Source organism: Agelaius tricolor, unplaced genomic scaffold, assembly GCF_023055355.1.
Source record: "Agelaius tricolor isolate 1412-34295 unplaced genomic scaffold, bAgeTri1.0.p SCAF_1, whole genome shotgun sequence".
Lineage (NCBI taxonomy): Eukaryota > Metazoa > Chordata > Aves > Passeriformes > Icteridae > Agelaius > Agelaius tricolor.
Genome location: NW_027269261.1, coordinates 56,042,946 through 56,066,396, shown reverse-complemented (window position 1 = coordinate 56,066,396; position 23,451 = coordinate 56,042,946). Strand labels below are relative to the sequence as shown.

The 23,451-nt window shown below is 38.0% G+C and overlaps 1 protein-coding gene across 4 annotated transcripts in view; it reads right to left on the bottom strand.

Moving 5' to 3' along the window:
* The window catches only part of RGS17 (regulator of G protein signaling 17), a 67,939-nt gene that overhangs the window by 17,687 nt on the left and 26,801 nt on the right, over positions 1-23,451 (bottom strand). For all 4 annotated transcript variants that reach the window (XM_071435264.1, XM_071435292.1, XM_071435283.1 and 1 more), the window contains exon 2: positions 9,496-9,639. In XM_071435264.1, coding sequence (XP_071291365.1) covers positions 9,496-9,614 — 119 coding nt within the window. In that variant the 5' untranslated portion in view covers positions 9,615-9,639. The remainder of the gene's footprint in view (positions 1-9,495; positions 9,640-23,451) is intronic.

The window sequence follows — 23,451 nt, the reverse complement described above, 5'->3', positions numbered from 1 at the left end:
ATCTCTGCCAGGGAGTTAACACTTGCTAATAATTTACTGTACAGGCTGACTGTAGCCCATTAGACCCTGGCCCTGCTTAGTTTGCTTAGTGGTATAGGCACTGTCAGTGTGTTTAACTTGGATAAGGGTATTTTGTTATTGTTTTTGCATGTTGAATATTAAAGTTTTTATTATTCTACAACAAATAAAGTTCAGAGGGTCTGCAAGGGGACTTTGGCACCTTTAAAATGTCACCATCTATCAACATGCCTTACTTCAGGTAATATTTTAATCTCAGACCCATTGTGATCTTTCATGTACTTCTCAGCTTATGTGGTTTTCCATGGACTTCTGAGTTAATGCATCTTTGAGTAAATATCTAATTGAAAATTTGTCATAAGAAAACCAAAAGCAGCCCAAAGCCTGTCAGGGGAGATTTCAAAGGCTCCAAACTCCTAATATCTGTAATTCACAGCATAAGCTGGACTCAGGCATTCTCAGCGCTCCTTATGTTTTTTTATTTTCTCCACAGCAACAGTCAAGCTGTGCTCTGGTGACAGAAAATCTGTCATGACATTACGAATCTTCCTCCAGCCAGTGTTCCACAGACACCAAGCTGAACAGCATTTTGGCACAGGCAGGTGGGAAATGGGTATGAGGGGTGAGGGAGAGCCAAGACACTGATGCTCTGAAGCAATCCATCTTTTAAACAGCCTCAGAGGAGGCATCAAGCTGCTTTTTACCAGTGGAAGTGATTCTGCCACTGCTTTCCCTCCCTCCAGTCTCCTCAAGAGCAGTTGTCCCTGAATACACTCTTGTGTGCTGTGCCAGGACCGAATCAAGATCATGTTCTAAAGTTAACTAGATTTTGTCTGCTCTCTCCTTCTAAGGAGCTACTGTTGGTATCTTTTGCACCACTGAATTAGAATGAGCCTGGTGTAATCCCAAATCCCTTCTCAGCATGTATTTATTATTCAATTTAGAAGAACTGCAGTTCTGGGGTTTTTTTTCACTGTAATTTTCTTTACAGAAATGTTTGCTTGAAATAGAACTATTTTCTGCAGTTAGACTGATCAGGGGTTTGTATCTCAGTAGTACTATACACAAAGGAATCTGCATTTTATTTGTGAATCTTCAGAAACATTTATTTAAAATTTCCTAGTCTATTATGTTTACAGTCTACTCATTTTCTAACCTGCTTGTGTTATCACAGATGGGGAAAAATATCAGCAAACACATGAGTCTCCATCTGTTCCTCAAAATGAAATGAACTTTCAAAGTTTAAATTATTCAGACTAAAATCCTGATACTAGGAAAGCTTGGCACAGAAAGCCCAGGGCTGATTTTGATGTTAATGAGGATTCTACCACTGGCTTGTGATGAAAGTTAACAGACCAGCTGCAGAAGTAGCTGTTGCTCCACTTTTTGCATTAGCCTTCTATTTTTATTATTTTATTATGGGGAGAAACACATTTTCCTCATACCTTTGAAAATAGAAACATTTATCAGTTTGCATGGACTTAGTTTACAGTGTTAATTTTTTTTTCAAACCAGGGTTCTTGGTTGGAAACTAATTCAGAATTATTTATATTTGCTGAACATCTGTGTAATGTCTTGTGTATCTTTGTGCTTCCACCATGATTTCATGGTAGACTGGCAGCATCTTAGTGATTACCCCTTTGCACCACTTGCCAAAATAAATACGGTGTGTAGTTTACAGCTTTCTCCCAGAGAAGGACATGATTTTAATTTACTTTACATGTCCCAGAAAGCAATGGCCTGCATCAAATCTACTTCTTGGCAAATTTCCTGTGGAAATGCCTTTCTGCTGTGGGAGCTGGTGGCTCATTGTCCTTACCCCTACTCCAAGGCTGTGCAAGAGCTTGTGCTCCAACAGGAATTTGGAGGTATGTGGCAAGATGCTGAGAAGAAGAAAGGAAGAAGACAAAAGGTGGTGCATTAGCTTGGATTAAGGGATTTCTTAGATGCTTTTTTATGAGAGGAGGTGAGATATACTTGATTGATTCAGAAGAGGGATCCATAGTGACCAAGGCAGGTTCTCATGACATTGAATAGGTTAACTTTAAGCTTCCTTTAGTTGTTTTTACATGTAGTTTTTGTTTTCTGTAAATCTTACTTCTAAAGTCCTTTTGGTTTGCTAGTAAATCTTGTTTTCCTGCATTCACATCTTACTCTCTAGAAGCAGATGCAGGAAAAAATGAGACTACTAGTTAGTAGCAGTTAGCATATCTGTGAGCCTACCTACCTTTACACCTTGTGGCAAAGAAATGTGCCTCCCTCTTTTGAAAAGGCAGCATTTCACATCTGCTTCACAGGGAGGTGCAAGAAGTGGTCAAACCTGCCTTTACCTGCCAGCTCTGGAGCTTTGAGATAAGCTGTGTATTGAATCCCATATGAGGTAAATTTGTGGTCTGGCTAAAGGACAGAGCAGGCTTCCAGGAATTATTAGGCTAACACTGACAATCTGGACCAGTGTCACAGAAGAGTGCAAGTCCAGAGGTTGGCAAGTCAGGCTGTGTTGCCCTAGGAGAGTTGTGTAAGCAAGCATGTACACAGCCACCTGTCTCCAGCCTGCCCTGAGGACCTAAACTTCCATAAATTTCCAGCAAAATCACTTCCCCTGTCTTAATTATAAAGGAAAAAGAGCTTATTAAATTTCATACTTATTAGGAAGACATGCTTCCCTGCTTTGATTTTTTTTTTTCAGTTTAGAGATCATCCTTTTCTTTTGCTTTAAAGGGAAGAGAAATGCTTTTCTTGGGCAGTATTTAATAAGCACTGTTAACTTACAGAAGTATGAAAAAAAACAACTTGACAAGCTATTTATTTTCAGTGTGTATTCTGATTATTTTTACAAATGCTGGGAATTTAATTCTTTTATTTTAAGTATCTCAGGGAACTTTGAGAGGCCCATTTCTGAAGACTAGATATTTAAATCCTCAGTCCACGCTCACCCCATGGTGCATTCCATCAACAACAGGAATGTCTGCCAGCTTTCTCTCATGGGTTCAGCACTGAGGTTATGTGGATTTAAAGACAATGTGATTTAAGACTGATTTTCATAAATATCATGTTCAGTAGCTTCTGTGACAAGACAGACAATGGATTTTATCCAGCTTTAAATACTACCCATCAAAGAACTGGTGCTACTTTCCTAAGAGAGCACCAGTACTGCCCATTGCACTCTGATAATCAGATGATACTGTCCCATAGTTGCACAAAGCACAAGTCCCTAAGCCTTCTCACCCTCGGAATAAAGTACTCTCTGGGAAAGAGATGGAATGTTTTCATCTTTGACCTCTGCAATAGCAAGTGGTAAAAATGTAATGGTGTTGTGTGATATTTTAAAGTATAAAAGGGCTCAGATTGGAACATCTTTTCCCATTAAATATTTTTAAAAATATCACCTTCTATTTCAGTAAAATAGAGTACAGTAGCCTGCACTTCTGTCTTCTGCACTAGAGTAAAAAATTTCCTGATGCAGAAAAGTCTATTATGTTTACAGTCTACTCATTTTTCCATATTCGTTCTTTTACAGATGTGATGTTTTGAAAAGGTAAAGCACAGAGAATTGAGTTTCAGATGTGTTGTCCTATGTGTTCAGGGAGGAAAAGAAGAATTAAAAGCAAAATTAAAAGCCAAAATACATTTTTCAAAATCAGTGCTTTTGTTTCAAAGATGAAGATTTTCTTTTCTTGCCAGAAGCTTTAACAAAATCCCGGAGCCTGGGTGACTTTTTTGTACCAGTCCAACTCTAGTCTGCTCCTAGTCTAAAAGTTCTGCTGCAGACAGGCATGGGAAAAAGGATATGGGTTTTGTTTTCCACATACTTATGAAGATGTGGCTATAATGTATTGCATTAATTTTTTTTTTTTTTGCTTCCATCCTTTCTTTGCTTCTTTGTCCTTCAAACTTTCTGCCACAGTTAAATGAAATAAAGTGGCCATGACTGTAGCCCCCAGAAATAATCTTGTATAGACTCATGCAAAGCCTTGACACAATTTTTTGATAACAAACTAAGATTGAATATGCCAGGAAAATGTTATTCTTCTCAAAGTACTAGGGAGGTGGGAAATGCAAAAAGAAAAAAATAAAGGAAAAAAAGTAGTTGTTTTTGTTTGTTTGTTTTTTATTACATTTAGAGCACACTGTTTATTAAGAGGATAACACTGAACCCCATAGAGAGTGGGTATTAATGCAGTTTCAAATTGTTCTTAGAACTGTGTCTGCCATTTCATATTCATTGCACAAGTGACAGAAATATTTTCTTGTAGGCCCAAGTAAACTGTGAAACTCTTGCAAGGAAAATGTTCCCTTTAATAAAAAAAAATATTTGTGTGGCAACATCATCAGGAAGAAATTTCAGAGTAGCTCACAGCAGTCATAGACAAGTTATAAGAACTGAGGAGAGAGGCTTCTTGCCAAGAGCAACTCCTGTTTACTGCCAAGATGGCAATACCCTATCTTCCCTGGGATCTCTTGTGTGTGGGAAACTCTCTTCCACAAGTCTTCAGCAGTTTTAATGGATACATTTTTGGGTAAAGGCCCTTCAGCTCACTCCAATCGAGCTACAGGTGAAGCTAAGTGATCATCTTCACTTATCCCTTGGAAGCCTTTCCATGTCCCCCAGACTGCCATACTGCTAAAGTCTCTTGCAGGGCAGATGTCAGACCCCTTCTGAGCCTTCTGTGTACAGTAAAAGGAGACAGATAATTGGGCATCAGTGTCCCACAGTTTTCAAATTCACAGAGCACCTTATGAAAGGGGGAATAAAAAGATATGACTCCTGCTCTGGGTAGGAGACAAAGGAGAAAGCAAAATAAAACTGGCAGAATAGCCAATCTCCCTATGCTTGTGCCTGAAGAGTTTTTTTGAAGAATGCAATTTACAAGTGTTTGCAAGAAAACAACTAGTTTCATGTCTGCTCAGGAAGCTGGAGTAATGGATTCTAAATAAGGTGAAATAAGGTGAAATAGCAGGCTTACTCCTCTAACCTTGTCAAACTGAGCTCAAAACTATAAAGTCACAGCTCTAAGTACTAAATGGGCAAGTCTCTGGAGAAAGTGTAATTGAGGAAATTATGGAATGTCATGTCAGAAGACTTACTGCAAATTTTGCAAGTCTCAGGCTGCCCAAGTAATTGAAATGATGCTTCATAAAGAAGCACATTCTTCTGTCCCCTATTGAAATGGAGCTTTACGGAAGCTTAAGACAGGGGGCGATTCAGTCCAGGACCATAGGTACATGACTGGTATTTGTCTGTTAGCTACTTTAATTAGGAAGTCTTCCTGAAATGAGTGCCTAAGGTCTATGTCTGGTCAGTGACGACAAGAAGGCCTATAGGAGATCTTCACAGGGATGTATCTTCTGTTTCTGCTGAAAGGGGACAAGCATTTCCTGTTGGGAGCTTCAGAAGGGCTTTATTTTTTTTCCACTGAGGAGGACCACTGAGTGTTCCCTTCACTACTTGTATTCAGAAACAAGTTCAGAGCTTAAACTAGTTGCACAACCTCATGAGCATACCTATTAAAATAAAATAGCCATCTTAATAGTCCTGTTAATCTCCACTATTTTTCAATCTGAGCAAACCTTAGTAATAAGTCTTGCTTTGTCCCCATAAACTGAGCAATTTACTGTCCTGATAATTATCCGTGCCAATAGCTGTACTGAGTCTGGTTGGGATGGAGTTAATTTTCTTCATAGGGATCCTTGTGGTGCTATGTCTTGGATTTTTGACCGAAACAGTGTTGATAACACATTAATGTTATAGCTGCTGCTGAGCAGTCACTGAACAGTATCAAGGATTTCTCTGTTTCTCACACTGCCTGGTCAGTGGGCTGGCTGGGGGTGCATAAGAAGTTGTGAGGAGACACATCTGGGACCACAACTCACCAAAGGGATATTCCCTACAATATGACATTGGGATCAGCAATAAAAGCTGTGGAAGAAAAAGGAAGGATGGAGGTTGAGATTTGTAGCAGCTGTTTCCTCAAGTCACTGTAAGATGTGATGGACCATGGCTTTCCAGGACATGGCTGAACTGATGGGAAGCTGTGAATGAATTTTTTGTTTTGCTTTACTTGTGCACATAGCTTTGCTTTATCAATTAAACTCTTTATCTCAATGGCAGAGTTTTGTTGCTTTCACTTTTCTGATTCTCTTCTCTATCCTTCTGCTGAGCAGTGAGTAAGCATCTGCCTGGGGCTGAGCTACCTGCAAGGATTATCCCATACCAGTAGAGAAGTCCTTCAAATAGTTGTTATCTTTAAGAAAAATATATTAGAGAAAAATAATTTTTAAAAGGGTTTTAATAAGATGTACCAAATAATTTCTCAAATTTTTTGCTCTTGACAAGTGTCTATTAAGCAAGATACTATTTCCCCAAACAAAGGTGTGAATATTTGCCTATGCTGTTGTGTAAACAGAAGACTTAATGGCTATTCTGATTTTAACATGGGGTAGAACAGAAAAAAACAAGTCCCACATGAGTCACAAAAGATATTTTCAGAATTCTAATGATTTATTCGGATATAGGAACTACTGAACTAGCTCTTTGAACAGGAGGAAGGTATTATTTTTTAATAAAATCTGCACATACTTCTACCACTTCTGTGAATGGTGAAGTTGAGGCAATAAGTGGTTAGAGATGTAAGAGCTATCAGCAGTCACATACAGATGGAAAAACTGAAGAAAATTCTAACATTGCCTTCCCAATTAATGAATCTAGCAACATTTCCAGGCAGGTATCTCTTGAGAAATTACTGTTACTCAAATACAAAGACCTGTGGAACTAGGGAAAGAATGTAATTACATTAGGTCCAGAGAACCTGTTACAATTGTTGATTAGGCTTTTCCATTACAGAGAACTACCCTAGAGAATTAATTAGCTAGAATCTCCTATATATGAGAGAATAATAAAGTTAGTTACTTTTTAAAAGTTATTATTAAATTTGGCATCGCAATCAATGACTTAATTTTAACTGAGGTTCTGAAACACTTCATACTGCATTTTTCAAAGTTTTGTCCCATCTTTCCTCTGATGGAGTTTCTACCACAGAATCTTAGAAGTTAAAGCTGGAAAGTACTTATTGAATCACATTTTCTCTCTTTGATTTTAGCAACATGAGTGATGTAACAGTTCCTTTGATCACTTATTTCACTTAATCTTGAAGACTAGCTCACAGGATTTCTCCATGCTCTAATTTACTTTGCAAAGAAAAATCCCAACCTCAAGCCCTGAAAAACCCTGAAAGACAGTAAAAACAATTAATAGAGCAGCTGAAGGTACATCGTATGTTTTTAATCAATAATTACTCTAATTTAAGTTTAATGTGCATAAGCTGTTTACATATATAATGGTATTGCCTTCTAAGGACTGGAGGCACTCCAAGGGTCACAAGGCTTCAAAGTAGAGTATTATTGTCAAATTTAAGATTTCTTGAGTTGCAGCATGCTTTAAAAATGAAATCAATTGTCATTAAGTTTTAGAAATTAGAGGGATATTTTATTGAATACTATTGACATTATATGAATATTATTAATATTCTAGCATGCAAGGCAAAAGCCAACCCTAGCTGTACATGCACAATGATGGGCTTTATTTTCATTCAGGAAAGAGATGTTGTATTCAGGGTGGATAATTCCATGAAAACATCATCTCTGGGGCTGCTAAAAATTAAGCAGAGTGCTAGGAATTAGTAACAAAACTCAAGAGCAAACACAAAAGATGGTGCATCCATGTCTCAACAACACAGATCTAGTCACACATCTCAGACAGGAAATAGTATAGAATAAGAAGGTATATAGTGAGCACAAAGTAGATGAGTAAATAGGACAGATGAGGATAAATCATGCTCTGGGTCAGTTTCTGTATCACAGAGATTAAAATAGAGAAGACTGTGGAAGACAAAACAGGTGAAGGAAGATATGAGAGAGCTCTGTAAAATCTTGACCATCCTGGGAATGATTAGTCACTGTTCTTCACATAAGAACAAGGAAGCATCAAATGAAATTAATTTCTAGTAGGCTAACACAAATAAAAGGGAGTACACAGGCCCATTTTAGAACTTATTGCTAGAGGAAACTCTGGGTGCCAAAATTTTAGATGAGTTTAGGAAGTCGCTTCAGAAAATGTTTTACCAAATTAAGGAAAGAAAATTCCACCAAGGTCTATAAACCACACAAAAAGGAACTCTGGGCCAGGAAATTCCTAAATTGCAGATTGGCAGTAGTGGTGAGGTGTTTTACTGTGGGTAGTTTGAGGAGGTGCATATCTACTTGTTTTATCCTTATCTTGTGGTACCTGATAAAGGTCACTTCCTGAAATAAGACACAGCTAAATGAATCTCTGGACTGTAACAGCACAGCTGATATTGTGCCCTTGTCCCAGAGCAGAAAGAAAAGTGACAAAACACCCTCTCTTTGCTTCCTGTTTAATACACTTCCACCTATTTCTCAATATGGATTGAACATATTGTAAAGTTACTTGGTAAAACATGAGCTCTGGCTCATCCTTGCTCCCAATACACTCTGCCTTCAGGTGAAATTGGAAATAACAGCCAAGGCAGGTCCCCCCTGCCGCTGCCTCCAGGATGTGGCAGTATCTTGGAAAAAAAACTATCCCTAGTGCATATATACTGGTAAGTATTTTTAAATATACTGAAGCAAATGGCCTCAGGTTTTAGACTGGGGCCAGATGGGTGATTGAAGTGAAAATAGCACAGATACACAGAGGGATGGTGACTTCAAAACACTGAACTGTCTGGTTAATATGATGTACAGGCTCTGAACAGTACTGAATGTCATTTACCTTATATTTCAATACTGTGTTCATAAAAATAAGAAATAAAGATCTGATGCATCTCAAGACACTGAGAATTTAAAGCTATTTTTGGAACTGACTTTAAATCTTTGACTTTACAAGTGAACACTTTGTTGAGGAAGGGACAAGCAGCCACTAAAATTATGCCACTTCATTTAAAAGTGGAATTTAAGGCTCATGTTTTCAGATTTACAGAATTTATATTATTATTTATATTATTATAAATTATATTATTTATAATTATATAAATTATAAATTTATATTATTTATATTAGTAATATAACAGGATACCACATATTCACATTTATGACCATCTCTCTTTTATTCTCCTGAATGCAGAGAACTGCACTATCAGAAGTACAAGCAGAAAAAACTGTTTTGAATGCAAGCTATAAAATATTCATTATTGAATCTCTCACTCACAAATACATGTTTTACAACCAAAATTTTCTCATTTATTTATGGCTTAAGTAGGATAAATATAGCTTGAATTTACTATTCATTCCTCTTCCCCATCACAAGATGTCCAACCAAATCAGGGAATATTTAAATCAAATTTTTAAGTGAAAAGTTAAATTGTGTCTCCTCTCCCAGAAGTTAACATGTTCCCAGTGCTTTCCATTCTCATTGTTTACCTGTGGTGGATATGGAAGCAAATATTCTACAGAACATACCATGAACAGCTGCAGCAACAGCACCAACAAAAGCAACATGTGTTGTTGGGCCTTTGGTTTCCAGGTGCTTGAGACACAGCTGATGTTCCTTCATTTTGTGACTGCTGCCTCTTTCTCATGTCAGCTACTTCAGTGCCCAAGTGGCTATAAGAACACAGACATAAGAGATGTACAGAATTACTACAGACTGTCATAAATTACATTCACATTTCTACAGCAATGCCTGATGCAACTGCCCTGCTCACAGCACAGGGCAACAAAAGCATGTGACCATGAACTAAGGCAGCCAAGGAATAGCTCCTGTGTGTTGAAACCAGCTTCCAGAAGAGCACATCTCAGTGGCACTCTTATGCTCCTGGGCTGCTGAATCACGCCCATCCTTACTGCTTAGGCTGCACTCAAAGAGCTCTTTATTATCAGTGTTTTTAACAGCAAGCCATATAGCTTTTGTAGCACTTGGGAGAGACTGACTTGTTCCTCACCATAGGACTATCACAGCTGTTTCCATTGTGCTAAATATACAGCTAAAAATACAGCAGGATGGTTATTCACCTTCAACATGAGTTGGAAACTGATTTTTTTTTTACTTTTGACTTTAGTCTACACTGGACCAATGAAATTGATATACGTGATCTTATATTGAGGGCAGCTGTCTGGTAAGGGCCAAGATTTTTATATGGCATAACAGAGAGGCTTGTTACTTAAGAGTTATACTTGGTAAATAAAATGAATAGTAAATATGTATTTATAAAATACTTTTCCACCTTTGAGACTATTTTCTCAAAGATCTTTTCTCAAAAGATCTTTTCTCAAAGTTTCAGATCTTCTTTTCTCATTGCCAGTTTTTCCTAGATTTTACTAGGCCAAGATTTTGCTCCTTCCAGTGACTTAAAACATGCAGCTGGAAGTAGTACACTGTGTGTTATCTACTCTTCAAAAGAAGTTAAACATTTACTGATAAGTTACATTATTTAGGAAGGTTTAGATGTCAGGCTCCTTCTAATGGCTCACATCTTTCTACAACAACTTTAAGTTTCCCAGAGTAATGGCTAGTACAAACATATAAATTAGAGTAAAATTTGGTACTTTTGTCTTTGCAAAAGTGCTAACAGATTACTGTGGAGAGGAGCTTGGTTTAAAAGAGAAGCAGGTAGAGATGACCTGGTCTGAGCAGCATGCACTGTGCTCCACACTCCCAGGGCATCCTGCTACAACCAGGGGTGCTGGGGAAAGGCAAAATCTGATTGATCTGCCACCTGGGTACACCATGCACAGACAAATAAGAGACATGCCACTTCTACATGCACCCAAGCAGCAGCTGTGAGAGTTATCATTTACATGGTTGCTAAAACTCCAGAGGCTTTTATTTTAAAATAGTGTCCTTCTAGACAGCTTAGACACAACCACACACAGCAAGGATACTAAGCTTCAGAACTCAAACCCATGCTCTAAAACTCAAGAAACTCGAGGTTGTTGGTTATTTTGGCTTCTTACATAGCTACCTTTTCCATGTATACTGTCACTGAGTAGAATAAAGTAATTTCTGTAGTGTTTGGTCAAATCAAACAATGAAGAGCCATTTAACTATCACTGGTAGTTGCACCTGCTTAGGCCATTGATATGACTTATGGTTTATAGCTGCTCTTGAAAATTAAAATGACATGCAAACAAAACCCACGCCTTTATTTTTTTTTTCATATCAAATGCAAACCTCTGGGGTTACAAAGGGATGCTCTGGTGTAACTGGATAACTGCCCATATTTTTTCAATAGATAGGATGGAAGGGAAATTGTTGAAGCATAATATGTAGCTCAGAGCGTAAGTGACAGTATGAAGTCTTTTTCTCCAAATTACAATGCAGAACTTCTGCTGACTGTGCATGATGCATTTAAATTATTTCATAGATAGCTGTGTCATGCTGTGAATTGGTATTTTTTTCAGCAAGTGCAATGACTGTGGTTAAAGGAATTAAAGCCAGATATTTGCAAATGGAATGTTTGTTTCTTTTGCAGTAAGATAGTGATTCTAGAAATATTTGTACAACAACAACAACAACAAAAAACCAAATAAAATGTATTAGTTTCAGAAACCAGTAAGTATCCATATTTAAGGATTGTTGGGCTATAATCCAATTCATTTCACCTGTGTACCTGAAGTCAAGCATTTTTTTCACCATTTTAGCTATATATACATTTAAAATGTACTATGGATAGAATATGTGGCACTATAAATACAGGGGACAGGATGAAGGTTATCAATTCAGACATGATGATGACCACTGGTGACTTTGCTGTAGTTTCACAAAAACTTTACCACACCACAAGATGCTGCAGCAAACTAAAATAAATAACCCTCTCCCTTTTCTCCTGCACAGCTCACAGTCACTCATTACCTCATCTGAGCTGTCTCCCTTCTCTGTGTTGGAAGTAGCATTTGTACAGGAACCTGGTGAATTTGATAAGAGAATAGCCATGATTGAAATTTAATCTAGAGGGAGAAGAAAAAAAATAGACTTAACTTGCTTCAAGTGACTTTCTCATTTACCTTGGGAAGATGTGAGAACTTGGACAGAGCAGGGGAGAAAACTGAACATCAGGCAGGCAAGGAGAATGTGGGGACGACTTTCTTCCATTCCTGCTCACACTGTCAGCAAGTGATGGTGAAATGGGTGGGAATTATGCAGCTGCAGAAAGGTAAAATCTGCAACTGCAGTTCCCAACACACAGAATATGGCAGAGAGGGACAGTCGGAAGTGGGGTTTCTCAGGAATGTTTCATACCTTTGATCCTGACCAGCAACCTCAACCACTGAAAAGTCTCCAGCATTCATCTTTTGGTATTAACTAGCATGGCCAACTGTTTCAGAGATTTGCAAGTTTGGCAGGACACAGAATTGTGAGGAAATATGGCTCTCCATTGTAGAGCATTTCAGGAGAAATTACTTCCTCCAATGTTGCTCAGAGCCAGTCTAAGCCAGTCTTTAGAGTAGAACTGCTTGCTTCGCTATGTTATAACAGCTCTGGAGTATGGGGAGGCACATAATCCATCCCCTTTCTGGCCATGCATTACTTGGTGAAGGAAGAGGGCAGTCCTTGATTGCAGGTAGACTTACATTTATCTAATTAGGCTGTATTTGAAAAATAAAAAGAAACAGCTAAAAGAAAGAAAGAAAAGATTCATAGAGTCAGAATCATAGAATGGGTTGGAAGGGACCTGAAAGATATCTGGTTCCAATCTCCCTGTCATGGCCAGGGACACCTTCCACTAGGCCAGGTTTCTCAATGCCCCATCCAACCTGACCTTGAATGCTGCCAGGGATGGATGGGGCACCCACAACTTCTCTTGGCAACTTTTTCCAGTGCCTCACTGCTCTCACAGTAAAGAATTCTATTCCTGAGGAAGGAAGAAAGAGCAAGCAACACCCCCCAGTCCTGCATATACATCCAAGGATATTCTGGCTCTAGCAGAATAAAGCATTAATTGCAATGCCAGTGAAGTGCTACAATGGGATACATTTTGAAATGGGTTGTAAACATGGATATTATATAGTGGGACTGTCCTTAGTTGCCAAATATAATGGGGAAAGATCTTACTGCCACAGTGGGAAAAAGTTGTATTTAATCCATTTCAGATTCTCTCCTTTCCACAGCTGACATTGGTGTTCACTCAGAACCTTGCTGTGTCTCATGGTACAAAAAAAGTGATTTTGTCTGGCATGACTGGTGTTCTGCTCAATAAAAGCATAAGGCTGAAACTCCAAGCAATGGGACTATTCTCAGTGAATACATGAATGTTCACTGGCTCAACCAGTGGCTGAAGTGAAAGTCTTCAGCCCTGTTCTTCTGCTTGTGTTACTTTCTCTCAGACAGATTTAAGCTGAAATTTATAATATGAAAAACCCACCCTGTGAAGCAAAACTATTACATTTACTGAGGATGTAGTTGGATGGCTGGAAACTTTAGTTTCATGCTTATTTTGGTTGGATTTCATGTTTCATGTTTTATTTGCAAATACCAGATGTCATCTACGCAAAACAGTAATTGATTCCATTAGATTATTTAGGATGCAGAAGCAGGAATATCTTAATTCTTGGCTATATTTAGAGACTGAGCAGACAGAGGGTTTATTTTTGGTGCCTTGGTCCAAGGCATAAAAAGAAATTTAGAATCTTTGATTCAGCAAGTGACTCCAATGAAATGAACAATTTTTCTGGACTGTGAAAGTTAGTACATAATTATGAAGGACTAGAATGTTGTGCAGTGATTCTGAGAAGACCTTCTTGAATAATAGTACAAATAATACACACTGTCTCCAAGATCTCAGTTGCCTTTTAGCTTTTTCATCACTTTCACTCTTCCTGAGACCCTCTAGCTTGGCAAAAGTGCTGAGTAGTTGGTGAAGGTGGGCCTTTTGTCCAATGGAACAGTTTTTCTCTTTGGTAAACTACATATGATCTCTCAGACTATCACAGGTATCAATTTCTTCTGCTGGTTTTGCATCTGGCTCTTTGCCTGCATTTGGTGGCATGGTTTACTAACTATGTTATGATTTCTGTTTGTACTGGTAGGAAATAGGAATAGTATTTGAGCTGGTTGGACTGATTCATTCTCTTGGGGGTGGATTGGTATTATGGCCCTTTGAACAATCCCACAATCATGGAGGACTTCATTTTGCGTAACATCTGCTGGCCTTACTCTGTAGCTGAGGAAAGGAGCCCAAGGGTACAGCAACTGTTTTTTATACCAGTTATGAGACAGATAGCTATTATAAGCTGCAGAGTAAGGAAGTCTGTGCAAGCCTTCAATCTTCCAGTGCTGGAAGATTACGAATATTAAAAAACCCTTAGAAATTTGGAGTAAGCTTTCCTATTAGTTCTGGAACCAATGGCACAAGGATCTATTTCTGTGTTTAGATAGTGTAATTACCACTTATTTCATTGGGTTCCCAGGAGTAATTATTACAGAAAACCCCTTGTGTGCAGAGCACTGTCTTGGGAAGACTGCTCAAAAGAAATAACTGATGGAAGAATTATTTGGTTTATTACATTTATACCTGGGAAGCCCTATTGAATACAGACTACAGTCCTTCAAATTCCACAGAGTAACTCTAGAAAATGAAAAAAAGGCAATTTCTCAATTGTTGCACTTCCCTGACTCTCTACCTCCTGTAGGATTTGTGCTAACTTTTAGATAGGTTTTAAAGTGTTTTTCCCAGCAATTCCCAAGGTATTGGACATGGCAAAAAACACAAGTTGCACCATTTCAATAATTTAATTTGATGTCTCTCTTCTGATGAAAAGTTTTTTTTTCTTTTTTTCCCCTTTCCTCAAAAGGCTGTCATTACAGTGCTGCAATTTTCTGAACTTTTGGCACTGTCCCATCTGGCCCTCTTTGCTTGTTTTGGAGCCTTCCCTTGCACATGACCCCCCTGCAATATTTTCTGTCCCCCTCTTAGCATTGTGAAGGCATTCCCTGGAGAAGCTCCTGAGATATGAAATCAGAGAAAAATCTTGTAACTCCACAGGGGGTTGAGAAGAGTTTCTATCCTATCCTATCTTCTGGAACCATGGTCTAACAGCTGTTTTGGAAGAGACAGACCATATAAGGATGAGAATAAACATGTACCATTTTATACAGCAAAGAAGTAGCATTTTGTCATTTGTTGCAGGTAGGACACATAATGGCTGAGATTTTGGGGCAGAATTGGTGCAGAATCAGCTAGAGCAATCTGTCCTTTTTCAAACTTTGCAATAGGCAAGAAAGACCACCTTGCAAAAGAAAGGTGCAGTAGATGACTTAAGGATACAGAGAGTGATTTACTCTGCAGGCAAGAAACTGAGCCCTTAAAATATCTCTTTTTTTGTGATCTATCACATCAGTTCTCCCGCATTGCTTTTCTTCTCTTGACTTTGAAAATAAAGGGCCAAAACCTCAACTGTGTAGTTTAAATTCGTATTTTATACTAGTTTATTTCAAACCCAGATATGATTCTAGCAATCTCTTAACCATACTTGTTTTCACTGTCTTTACTGGCATTCACTTGATTCCTAACAAGGATTGTTTTTAAGTTTAGGGTTTTTAAGAAAGCCTTTAAAACCTAAGCATTAAGGTAGACAATATCCTTTTGGGACCCCATCCAGGCTTCACCATAAGAACTAAAATGTACACTGAGGAAGGCTTAGTATCCTGTGGACTCAAGACTTCAGACTACCATTTTAGAATATATTCCATATATTTGGAAAATCTCAGTGTTTATTAGAATAGACTTACATTAACACTTTATTGAATCTTTTTAATGAGTTGTTTGGGGATAATTGGATGCCTTTACAAGATTTTGATTGGTTGCTTGGGTTTTAGTTTCCTAAAATAGTCAGCAAGAGAGTGACAAAGATAACCCTGAAATACTGTTGCTTTTTTTCTTTTTTTCTCAAATAGTCAGGTTTTTCTCAGTAGTCAGTCAATTTTCAATGTATAGACCACTTTTTAACTTGAAACACTAAGCAAAAACCCTCAGAGAATGCTACAATGTGGCACATCTAATGATCTGTGACGTGCTATTTGTTTTAAAGGCAGTATGATATACCATCTGTTTGAAATCCATAGTGCTTTTTAAGAACAGACATCCTAGAGTAACAGAACCATGCAGCACAGTCTGAATACAGCTGCCAGTTAAATAATATCACTGATGCATGTGCTGCACTTGCAATGCAAAGACAGCCCTAATACAGCATCGATTTTTTATTTGTGCTATCTTCATTCATCTGGAGGAATGTTTTAAAGGTACCTCAAGCTAAATGAAGGCAGACCACAAGATTTTAACAGATGTCTCCAAGGTACAAAAATATTTCCACACTCCCCTTGCAATGCTGAGTGAGCAGCAAAATCAAGACAGCAGTACTATAGGCTTCCTTTTGGGTGCTGCTGACCATTTGACAGCCATCATACAGCAATGGCATTCATGCTATTCACTCTGCACAAGAGAAACCTCAACATGGTTTCTTTAATAAATCCTGAAAGTCGTTCAGTACTTCACAAATAAATTCATACAAAGTAATGGATGGAAAAGAAGAAATCTACCAGAAGAAATGCAATTGAGTTATCTTGAACTTTTGACATCACAGGTTTTGAACACCTGTTGGCTCAGAGAACAAGTTATTGAACCTACTGACTTTTGCTTTTGGAGAACTGAGGACTCGAGTGTCTACAGCAAAATATCTTGCTCTTCTATTAGTTACCGAAGCTCAACAAAAACATTTCAAGGCACATGATTTATTACTGCCATACAGACATCTTTCTCCTGTCAGGTCTTCTGACTTGGAGTTGTAGGACTCTTTCTAAAGTCTTTTGCAGCAAGCCCTGAGAAGGTCATAAAGTGGACATTCTAACCATTATAGGATAGGATAAAAAGAAAATAAAATCTAGTGGAAAACTGGCAAAAAGTGTTCAGACATTAAATGTTTTATTTAGGGTAGAACACTGCTATACAAATATTCATTTAAATTGAAACGGTGCAATTTGGCTGAACACTATGAAATCCTTGTCTTTTTTACAGTAACATTCTTTTTATGACTTTCCCAGACACCTTCTGTAGTCATAAAGGATGTCTGAGATTTCTTTTTATTATGTTATGGGGAACTTGGTATCTTGAAGAAGCCTTGCTTAAATCTTCGCATCATCAAGTAAATATGCATTTGTGCTTCTGAATCAGACATTACTGTTCAGCAACAAAACATTAAACCTGACAGTAATGCATTATTGAAAAGTTTGAGATGGCTGCATGTGGTTTTTAAGAAGCTGCACTAAAATGATGATTAAAAGCACTTTACATTCTTCGGGAACATTTTATAAAAAGCAAAATATAAAACTCATCAGGAAGCCTTTTATTTATTTTTAAGTGCATTGTTTTTATTCATATTTGTGTTTGAAAAACATCTAAGAATCCTGTTTACATGACATCTATATTCCTATTCATTATAGCTAGCATGGCTTCCACTGACTTACATACACAACACTTTAGAAAGCTGAGAAGATAATTTCCTTACAGTGGGGAAATACAAACCTTGACATATTGCTGAAAAGAAGTGCTTTGTTAAAGTCTCTGACATTTCTCATAAAGAGGACACTAAGAAGACACTTGAGAACCCAGAGAGCTTTATTTTATGCATTAGCATTGTAATTTCTAAATAAGTTTTCTTGTGCTCAAAGCCTTTTCTCTGTATAAAAAGCCAGCTGTCATCTGGAGGTTTTGTGAACTGCAAAGATTCTGCACAAATTTCTGCAGAAATTTAGGAAAAAATTCATAGACATAGCACAAGAATTTGTAGCCAGCATAGGCTAAACAGATTTGCAAGTGCAATCCAAGTGTCAAACAAGCTTTATTTTTGGTGAACTACTTTTTCTGCAGATAAGACCATTCTGGAAAATTTTCATCTGCAGAAATGGCAGCTTTTAATCAAATAAGTGCACATAAATTTTGTTTATGGTGCACATGCTACTAAGGGTTGAAAGACAAAGGAAAGGATTAGGAAAACTGTTTTAATGTGAGAAGAGCTTTTCTGAAAGCACATTGGACATGGTTCTAGTCTCTGAAATGACAGAATCCACATTTTCACTGTAAGCTGAAGATTTGCATCCTCTACTTCAAAGGCCCTTTATTTTTTCAATTTCCTTTTCAAAATGAAAGTCTCAAATTTGAACAGAAGGAGCTTCAAAAAGGCTTCCTGACTATAGGCTTTTTGAAATAACTCAATATTTGGTAGTCATGCTGATTTTAGTTACACTGACTGACTTCTGAGATATCTTCTGACATGATCTCTGTGTGTTCCAGTCCTCCTTTCCTCAGCCACCCTCAAAAGGAAAAAAAATATAAAATACAATAGCAAGTATAAACAAAATTAAGAGAGTAGTATGGTGTAGAGGAGGTATTTGGTTAATATGGTATGACAGAGGGAGAGGAGAAGAAGGTAGAAGGAAGTAGCAAAGCCTAAAGTTTTTCTGATGGCTTGGAACAGTGGGAGAAGGTGAATGCAAGCACTACACTCAGATAGGCTTGTCAAGGTGCCATGTTCTGCTCATGTTACAGTTTTTATGAACTTCATGGCTATAGAATTAAAGAAATATTTGCCCTTGGCAGAGAGTGGCCAGGCTGGTGCATACCCACCTGTAATGAATCTCCACTTCTCTCCCACAAGGTGTGCTACGACTGTTAAACTCATAGCAAGCTCCTGTAGACAGTGCTGATGCTTGATGGTCTGAGGAAGTGAGAGAAGACCAGCTCTACTCTGTCTGAGGGATGTGCTCTTTTCCACCATGCTGGCACATGGTATTAGAACCAGATACTGTCACTATGCTTGGAGAAGGTTTTTTTGTCTGAAGTCCTGTATTTCTACTGTCTGTATCTTTCACTGTACTTGCTTGTTCTGTGTTCAATGCTACTTTGTTTACCTGCATGTTGCATATAGCAACTCATTTCTCTATCTGCTGATACTAAGCATCACGTCCTTCATGGTCAGTCACATGTGAGGGTTTCCCACTTATAAAAATAATGTGGCTCTTTTCTTTAGTAGCAGAATGGTTCATGGATGTATGGATGTGCTGGAGTGGGCACTGTGGACACAGAGATCCTCAAGGCTTTGTTACATACTCTAATTGGTTCTCTCCCTTCCCCAGGCTCTGTGTCGCTTTCAGCTGGTTTTGAGACATGGCTGGGGCTTCACCAGAGGGAATTGGGAGACTGATCCAGCCACCAGCACAGGACAGTCAGGAGGAGTTATCAGGGGCTCTTTTATAACTTTCTTCCATTCTCCAAGTTACCAGGAAAAACTGGCATGAAATAAAACCAGCAGCTGACTAGAGTAGGAAAATGGGAAGACAATGAAAAAATAAGGATGGAAGACAAAACCCATTAATTTACCTGACTAAATATTGGGTTAGAACCATTTTGGAGCTAGAAATTAGAGTGGATGTCTGAGACAACACAAACTATATGGCTGGAAAAACCAAACTTATAATGGGAGGCTTTTTTAATATATAGAAGAACAGGCACACAGCTTTCAGCTACTTTGTGTTCTGAACTATGTTTATATGTTAACAAAGTGAACATTTCAGCAACAACATTTATGTGATCAAATATATAAAACTTCTGCCTAGATCTCATGGAAAAGACAAGCCATGCCCCAAGCCCAACACATCTCTGTGTGGTGGAAGCCACCAGTCAAGGCCTGAAGCTGTTTGCAATCTAAGGTTCTCTGACAGCAGAAAAAAAACACCACAGTTTTTTTTAAAATTACCACACTGTGCTCTTCAAGCTTTGATTTGTACTCACCTGCAACAACCCAGGGCAGTGGTACAGGATGCACTCAGCCAATAGTGCAATATGCAATGTGGTACTATAATATACAATATGCAATAGTACAATAGCACAATATGGTACAATATGCACTCAAGCCTGTTCTTTTCCACGGCCTCCATCCCTCTTCTGAGGTCATGTTCTTTACCTGGTTAAGGTGTCTGCCAGCTCTGCTGTGAAACTGATAACCTGCAGAGCAATATAGCAGGCAGATGCCTGTCTAATGCTGCTGCAGCAAGACTCACTACAACTCACTAGGCAGCACAGAAAATAAAAACAGATTTGTGGAGAAAAAACCAAATTCAGTCTTCCAGGTTAAATCCCCTTGCCATTATAAGAGCATTTGAGAACTTACTGTCTTTTCAGTGAGAGAAAGCAAGTCTCCTTTCTCTTGTCCTCATTTTATCCCTTCTCTGGCTGGAAGGATTCCCTTGCAGAAAGCTGCTGCCTCCTTTGTGCACCTCACCACTTGAGCATCTGCCTCAGCTGCCTGAACCCTCACTAGTGTCTTGTTTGTTAGCTTGCCTGGAAGAATGGGTTGGTTCCCCCAGAGCCACTCACTGGTGAACACTTGGAGCACAGCCTCCCTCCCCTAAACTCAGAGGTATGGTGCAAATGTGAAGTAAAAAGACATAAAGTCTAAATTATACGCAAAATACCTAACAGGCTATGTGGTATCTCAGTTCACAGAAATTTCCAAAGTAACACACTGAGGCAGAAAGCTTAAGGTGTTCTGAAATTACTAGTGTGGAAAACTATTTACCATGTTGTGTGTTGAAGGGGATGTATGGAGGTTCACAGGAAGAAAACAAAACCAATTATTGCTTCTCCTCTTTTTTCTCTTCCCATGGTCATTATTTAATGTGTCAGTTTGAAAAAAAAATGCCAACCGTCCCAGTAAACAAATTTTTTATAGCAAGCTGTGCATGTATTTTCATATGCACCAGCAGTAATGAAAAATTATGTCTTCCTGCAGAATCTGACAGTTATTGCTGTATGGAAAACTTAATATTAAAAAACAATATAGGAGGTTTTATTTCCTTTTTTTTTCTCATTTTTTTACCCTACCAAGCATGTGAGTTATTTTGTCTATAATTTCTACAAATGCTAAATAAAAATTTTGATAGAAAGAATCCATCATTTTTTCTTCTCAGAAAGGATATTTTTACTTGGAGGACAAACAACAAATAAGTGATATTCCAGAATTTAATGTTTTTGCCCATTTCTTTCTATGATGTTTACTTGAAGCAATATGTGCCCAGGGAAGGCTGTGGTGCTACTGCATTTTTTCAAAGCTTAAGAGGAGAAAAATAATTGCAAATTATTTGATGACCAGAAAAGAGCAAAATACAGCCAAACACAGAAAATCCTCTGAATACCAATTATAAGTGAATTACAAAAGAGTCTTATATAAAAGATCTTTAACACTTTATTTTTATGAAGTTTAAAGGCTGGAACTTAAAACTGTTCTTCCATAATATGAAGTTCATGATTTTTCATTATCTTTATATTATACAAATGTAAAAAAAAAAAAACAAAAAAAAAACCAAACCTGCTAAACCACAAGGGACTGAAAACATGCTGTGAAAACCTAAAAGCTTCAAAATCTCTGGAAACATGTAAATTTTGTATGAAAGTTTCACTTCTATAGTCACAGCCATACATTTAAGTCTCTCTGCTCTTATGCTGAGCATTAGCACAGACTGCAATCACTACCTGTGTTACTGCACAGCAAGACATTAAAGTAGCTCTTCCACCAGAGTATTCAATGAGATAAAGTGAATTGACTTAACTTAAAAAAATAGATTTTTTAAGATCAGCAGATGAGTCCTCTTGAAACACTGCTTGTCATGTGACTGAGTGGAGCTTGATGTGAATGTCTGGTCTAGCATCCCTCCTCCCATAAAAGCTCTGCTCACTGGCAGTACAGCCTGATGTCCTTGTTTCAGATTCCGTGAGGGAAGTTCAGAAGCATCCTTTTATCCAATATTTCATAATGTAAAGAACAGAAAAAAAAACCCAGTGCTTTGCAGAAAGAGATATACATCCTCTAGGCAGTGAAATATGCCTAGGTAGGGGGATTTTGCTGAGTTTTAGAAAACTTATGACTATAATGATAAGAGGACAAGGCAATGTTTTAATTTAAAAGAACAGTGCAAAAGGAGCTTGTGGAAGCCTGTTGACTGTATGTTTAAGCACAGCATTAAGTGGATTAAAAAGTTCTATGGGCATGGCAGATCTGGCCCATCCAGCCATCTGGAACTCCACCTTCCCCACAATTTGCCCTCTCCCAGACACTTAGCTGTGATTCTCTCCACAAAACCTTTAGTGGACCTCTCTCCTTTACTTGGTTGTTTGAATTTTTCCAGGCTTCACTTGGCTGGAAAAAAAAAAAAAATTCTTCCCTTCACTTGGCCTAATCTTCTGCCTTTAAGATTGTCTTTGAAAGTGTGACCTGTTATTTGGTTGAAATTGAATGACATACAAGAAATTAGTGGAGAGAGAAAGGCAGACACAGCAAGGATCATCCGTTGGGAAACCAACATGAAAAGTCAGAAATGATATGAATGGTGAAGAGCTTTGAGCTCTGGCTAGCCCACCACTGAATAATTGCTTCCTGCTTTTTCCAGCCCCACCCTGATCCAGGAGCTGCCTTCAGTCATCGAGGCAAAGAAGGAATGTTGTTGCTGGAAAAGGATGCGGAAGGAGAATAGTGCTCACTTGCTAGCCCAGCTAGAAAGTTTAGCAGAACTAGGCCCCTCTGTGGTTTTATTTCCCTATGTCAGGAGTATTTAGGCTAGATTCAATCCTGCCAATTGTGCAGTTTCGTCATTTCGTGCTTTGGGGAGGAGAAACAAGCTATGAAATAAAACTAGAAAAGATGGCTGAAGCCACCAAGCTTTGCAGCAGGATAAGGAGGAAGCTTAATATTAGAAACTACCTAAGTCTTTTTTTAAAAAAGGCAAAAATGAGAAAAAATGTTTCTTTAGGTTTTTTTTTTTGTCACATAAGACATAAAAATTTGAAGTTTTCCATCTTAAGGGACTGATCTAGCTCTCATTTCAGGTCAAAATTCTTATGTTCTGTTTTAATTTGCCTCAGCTGATTCTTTTGAGTCAAAAGGTAGAGTATGTTCTATATTTATATGCAATATGGAATCAGTTGCTTTAAAATCTACCATAGCAATTTCTAGTATATTTCCCTCTAAACCCCTTTACAATAAAAGAATAATGAGGCTTTTGTTGAGTGAGCAAACTGGAAATTAGGGCACTGTCGCAAGTAGAGCTTGTTATGGACCAAGACATATCTTTCCTCTTATGAAAAATACCTAACATACCTAGTATGTTCTGTATTATAGGACTTTCAAAACCATCCATATTATTCTAGTACTTTCTGAACAGAATCAGTTCTTAAAAATTCTCTAATTTGAAGCAAAGTGAGGACAAGGCTGTCACTATGAAGAAGGTGACATTTCTGAAGATACTCTAAAAACTTTAGGTATAAAGATTTTAGAAAAAGAACCCAAAAAAAAACCCCATAAATCACAGAAAACTGCATGAAATTAATTTTATTTACTGCAAAGCTATCTGTGTTTTAGGTGTTAGACACA